Source organism: Calliphora vicina, chromosome 5, assembly GCF_958450345.1.
Source record: "Calliphora vicina chromosome 5, idCalVici1.1, whole genome shotgun sequence".
NCBI lineage: Eukaryota > Metazoa > Arthropoda > Insecta > Diptera > Calliphoridae > Calliphora > Calliphora vicina.
In genome coordinates, this window is record NC_088784.1 from 66,296,411 (window position 1) to 66,302,410 (window position 6,000).

At 28.0% G+C, this 6,000-nt stretch overlaps 1 protein-coding gene across 1 annotated transcript in view; it reads right to left on the reverse strand.

Moving 5' to 3' along the window:
* The window catches only part of sca (scabrous), a 46,557-nt gene extending 41,855 nt beyond the window's left edge, over positions 1-4,702 (reverse strand). The window contains exon 1 of the mRNA XM_065512831.1: positions 3,937-4,702. Within this exon, the coding sequence (XP_065368903.1) occupies positions 3,937-4,682 (746 nt within the window). The 5' untranslated portion in view covers positions 4,683-4,702. The remainder of the gene's footprint in view (positions 1-3,936) is intronic.
* Between the last annotated feature and the right edge of the window lie 1,298 nt (positions 4,703-6,000).

Here is a 6,000-nt window from a genome sequence, read left to right on the forward strand (position 1 = left end):
AAACTGACATAAACATTTCTATCTGTAGGGATGTTTGTATATATATATACTTAGTATTGGCTTAAAAAGTACAATATAAAACTTTAATTCAATTATGCATGATTTAACATGCACATTTACTTGCACATACAAATATAGCAATATATATGTACATGTTATTAGTATAGCTAGTATATGTATCCTCAAAATAAATGTCCATCAAAGTCAATAAAATAACAAGTTTTTATAGGTTTAAAAGAATATGGCAACAACAAAATAATTGTTATTTTCGTTTAGGTCAGATACGATAAGTATGGGTTCACACAATAAAACATCAAACAGAAAGAGCAGAATATTATAAAAATATATATTATGTATATGGGTTCTTCTATAACTTGCAATGACCTCTTAAGTATAAAATGAAAAAAAAAAACATTACTGAAAACACTATGAAAAACCTTTGTAATTTCACGATGTAACAATTTTAATATCTTTTCCATACACATGGATATATTCGAGAAAGTAGTGACATGGTCACATGTCCTTTTAAATGGAATTAAAAATTTCAAAGTATCAAAAAATTAATATATAAGATATTTGATCCCAAAATGGCATTCATGAATAACAAATCAATGAAAATAGTCGTAGGACAATAAAATTTTGAAAACTAGTGTCTGATTATCTAATTAGGAAAAATATTTTCAACCAATCGATGCAAGGACACACCTTCCATATATCCTGAGTGTTAAAAATTTAATTGTACTTTTGAAAATTGGTATACTTGTATACTGTTATAGTGTTGTTGGTAAACTGTGTGCGAAATTTTATTTCAATAGCTCCAAACTCATTATACTCTAATATATCGATTTCCTTTCGATTTTAATAAAATTTCTTTAATTTGTTTAACTGTCCAACAAATAGAGACTTTTTGATTGGAACAGAATAGCAGCTGGTCTGAATTTTTTTACAGTGGGTTAAAGTTTTAATTTTTTGATCGAATAATAACTGAAAAAAATGTTGTAAGGAATATCTGAGAGAATTCTTGTTGTCAGAGTTATATCGTAAAATTTTATGGGGATCATTTTTGTTGAAGACCTTAATCTTCTATCTCCTCTCTTTGGGGGTCAATTTGACCATTTTTTCGATCAAATCAAAAGGATTAAAATATTCTACGAAAATTTTTGCCGAAAAATTTCAGTGGGGGTGACCAAAAATACTAAAGTTGTAAATAAAGCTCTTTACAATTAAATAGCAAAATTACACGCCACCTTGGGTCTCACATTTTTTAAAAAAATCGCCAATAACCTATTTATTATCCGAATGAGCTGATATTTAACATAAAATAGTGCTAGAGAAGATCTACATAACACATATATAAATATGTAGGTTATCACTTTTAGGTCAAGAGTTATTTAGATTTATTTATTTATTTATTTTTTTTAATTTTGCTCGATCTTTTTTTGTTTTAGATATGTCGGGCCTACGGAGTTTTGACATTTCTGTTTAAAATATCATCTAACAGTTAGCTCGTCCCTGTAAAAAGTTACAAGCATCCAAAGTTGAAACATGTAAAAATGGCCGTATTTTTTACGTTTCTTCACAAAAAGTCCCTATATTTTTTCTTTTGTAGAAAAAAATTTCTTTAGGACTATACAAAATTTGTATTTGATCCGAAAAGAAAACCTAATGCAAAAGCGGGCAAGGTAAAACTTGGCTAACTTAAGCGGAGCTAGTCGCCCCCAGACCTATGCAAACTTCTAAAATTTAAAAAAAAATTCGGTTTGAGTAAAAAATTCTAAAAAGGCAAAACACCGATCCTGGAAGTAGCTACATGCTTGTATAGCCCTATATCTTATTTATATAACCACAAAGTTATTTTACTATCACACGGTAAATAACGTCGCAGTATGGTGATTCCTAAAAAAATCAGTTTTTGGAACATATTTTCCCCGTTTTAGGAATTTTGGTATTTGAAAATAAATATTGTCCAAAATTATAATGCCATCGATTTAAGGATATTTGGATCTACATTACTTCCAAATTTTGTTGTAAAATCTTTAACCGTAAAAAATGCACATTAATTCAAATTTTATATTTTTGTTCATGGAAAATCCCTATATTCAATTTTTTTTTGTTTCTAAGGTAAATGACGTCCAAAAGATACATAAAATTATTTCATTTCACCAAACAGTTAATCTTCAAGTCCTAAGGTATTCACCAATACCAACTACTTATACCAAAAGCTTATATTTATTCATCAAGAGCTCAACAAATCTTGGTCCCTTTGGAAAAATGTTAACGTTTTTTTAAATATTCAAAATATGTTTGGAAAAAACGTAAAAAAATACGGCCATTTTTACTTGTTCCAACTTTGGATGCGTGTAACTTTTTATAGGGACAAGATAACTGCTAGCCAGTTGTTTTTATGGTATTCGAAATTTTATCGCAAATATACATAGATGATATTTTAAAAAAAAAAATTCGAACCTCCTTATGCCCGACATATATAAAAAACCAAAAATAGATCGAGCAGAATTAAAAAAAAATAAATAAATATATCTAAATATCACTTGAACTAAAAAAGATTACGTACATATTTATGCATGTTTTTTGTAGACCTCTTTAAGGACTATTTATATTTTAAATTTAAGCTCATTCGGATTATACTTGGATTTTTAGCGATTTTTAAAAAAAAAAATATGAGACCCAAGGTGACGTGTAATTTTGCTAATTAAGCGTAAAGAGTCTTATTTACAACTTTGGTTTCTTTGGTGACCCTCACTGAAATTATCCGGTATAAATTTTCGTAGAATATTTTAATCCTTAAATGTCCTTTTCTAAAGGATTTTTTTTGACTTTCTCGAAAAAAGTGTCAAATTGACCCGTAAAGAGATAGCTAAAAAAAAAATTCCACAATATAACTCTGACAATAAAATTCCACAATATAACTCTGACAATAAGAATTCTCTCAGACATTAACTTACAACATTTTTTTCAGTTAGTATAATGGTCCCCTTCGATCAAAAAATGAAAACTTTGTAAAAAATAAGTCAGACCAGCAGGACTATAAGTTTATTCTACAAAAATTATACCCTTTCAGAATTATAGAGTCGCTATTCTGTTCCAAAAATGCTGTTGGACTGTGTTAGAAGACAAAGGTATGCCTAAATATATATTTGATTTTTTTTTAATTATCTTTCGAAATGTTAGGAAATTTTTAAAAAAATGGTTATTATATCGAGATCCCATAGTGGTCCCACTCCGAATTTTGTATGTGTTGTTAACCATATAATGGCTTATAATTAAGGAAAATCTTTAAAAAATGGAAGATATAATTTTTGAGATATCCTTTATTCAAAGATAATTTTAGGGTTCAATATCCATTGTTCAAATTAAAAGGATTTTAAGAAAATTTATTAAAACTGGGTTACAAATTTTAAACGTTTTTGCTTCCTCACATATATTTTTGACTAAAAATTAATTAGTTGATTTAAATAAAATTTTGTAATCTTGTGTGGATCTAAAAAATTTTTTCATAAATATTTCCTATGAGATTTGGTATTTTGTAAATATGAGAATTTAAATTCTTTCCTACAATTTTGTATCTACCTTTATTTTATAATTATTTAAAAATAGTTTCCATAAAATTTTCCACAAGTATTGCAGCAATGGAAAGACCCATATATAAACCAATTTATGTGTATTGTTTTCTATATACAGACATTTACATATATGTATATATACTTAACATAGTCGACTGAACTTTTATATACTACTAAGAATTAATTTTCCAGGTTTTTCTAAAGCTGTTGATTTTGTTGTACAGCAACAACTACCGAAACAAAAAAATGTAGATTATTTCGGGCATTATCCTGGAAATATCAGCAAGAAACAAACAAAACACAAAAAAAGCAAAACAGAATGGAATGGAAAATACAATACCATAGAAATACTAACCTCAATTTTTCCAATTCATTGCGTAAATCCAAATCATTTGAAATTGATTGTTGCTGCTGCTGTTGTTGTTGTGGTTGATTGTTCTGTGTAATCCTTAGAGATTTACGTAAATTACGCTCCAATAGTTCATAATCCTCACGACGGCGATTCATTAAAACATTTAATTGTTTCGACAATAAACGCACTTGATCTCTTAAAGTTAATGATTCTATATACTCATTATTGTCATTATTATTATTAACATTTATTGTTTGATAATTATTTTTTGAGTTTGATACAGGGATTTCATTGTCAAATCTGTCACTGTTAGCAACAATCTCATTATTATTGTTATTTTTGCTATTATAGACATTCACTTCACTAAAATCATTAGTATCGCTATCATCGTTATCGTTATTATCGTTTTCGTTAACAAACCGTAAAAGTTCAGCACTGGATGTTTCACTATACGAGATACTATCTTCGTTATCATCATCAACATTACCGAAATTATCACGGTTAATGTTATCCTTTTTGCCGTCACTGTTTCGTAAAATCATTTGACGTATGGTTGTCGACGTTGTCATGTCAGTACTGGTAGTTGGTGAGGGCAATGTATTTACTTCCGTCGAAATATCGCGCATTATATTATTCATATCGCTGATAACGCTGGCTTGTGTGAAACCGGCAAAACCACAGGTCATTAAAAGTGCTATAGCAATTAAGGGCATAATTACTGCCAACAGGCCGCAATTTGTCAACGACATTTTTAACGTTATTTATTTATTTTTTTGCTTGTTTGTTAATATTAATTTTAAGAAATAAACTTTTTTGGGGGGAAATTTATTAAACTTTTAAATTCTTTTTAACTTTTCTTTTTTAAATCATTTTTTTTGTATTAAAAAAAAACAGTGTAATTTTTAAACACTTTACTTATAATTTTTTAAAATTATTTGCTTTTTAAAACACTTTAAAGTGAATATTTATTTCACAAATGGTAAATTTTCTTTTATTATTATTTTTTATATCAATATATTATAAACTCTGTTGTTATTCTTTAAAATTTTTCAAAACTTCTTTTGTTTTTTTTTTTCCAATATTGAACAAGTTCAATATTTATTTATTTATGTAGCGTATCCCGAGCAACAACTAACTATGTTATTTAGCCGACAGTTCAGTTAGGACTAAAGTTGTTTCACTGCTTACTTCGTCCTTTTATACACTTAATACTAAAGCAAATGCTCTTGTATTCGTGCTGTCCGTGCTGCGGTAAGAGTATGACTAATGCAAACAGGTTGTTATTTCAAGAGTGTTTGTGCGTTGTTATAAGAGAATCCAAAGTGTTTTTGTGGCAACAATTAAGAGAATCTAATACATGTTTCTCTTTATCATATATGTAAACATTTTGTTGTAATAAATTAGAAAAATTTTGTAACAACACTTGTCGGCAAAATTCAAAGATTATTATTGGGTAGGCAAAGAAGTATTTAAAGTTTAAACAATCTAAAATCTGTAACAGCAGGAGATTTCTTAGGAAAATGGAAAAAATCCTTATACTTAACACCAAATTCAGTATGATATGTTGAATTCTAAAACTGAATATTGGCATAAAAGTCTTAAATATTACTTAATAAATGTCAGAACTGGGATGCATTATGTTTCAGAAAATAGAAAAATAATAGATTTTCAGCACTATTGAAAACCTGCTGATTTTGACTTTTGTATCCATGCCTCATCGACTCTGAAGTTTGAAGTTTTTCGGTTTTCTCAAATATTTTGTTAACGATTATTGTAAAATTAATGTTATCTTCTTGAAGTATCTTCCCAAACATTCATGGGCAATTCCATATCATCGTATGTGACGTTTGTACACCAATAAAGTGGAATATATTTTGCAAAAATAAGAGTATCTGAAATATAATTTGGTCTTTATGGGTACTATATTTTAAAATAATAAAAATTTCTTTCGAAATATTCTTGTCCAAAATATTGAGCGAAATAAGGGTATATCGTACGTGATATAAAACGGAACTCATTTGGAGGTACATGTAGAAATATGCGAAAATATTCGAATCGTGAGAGGCG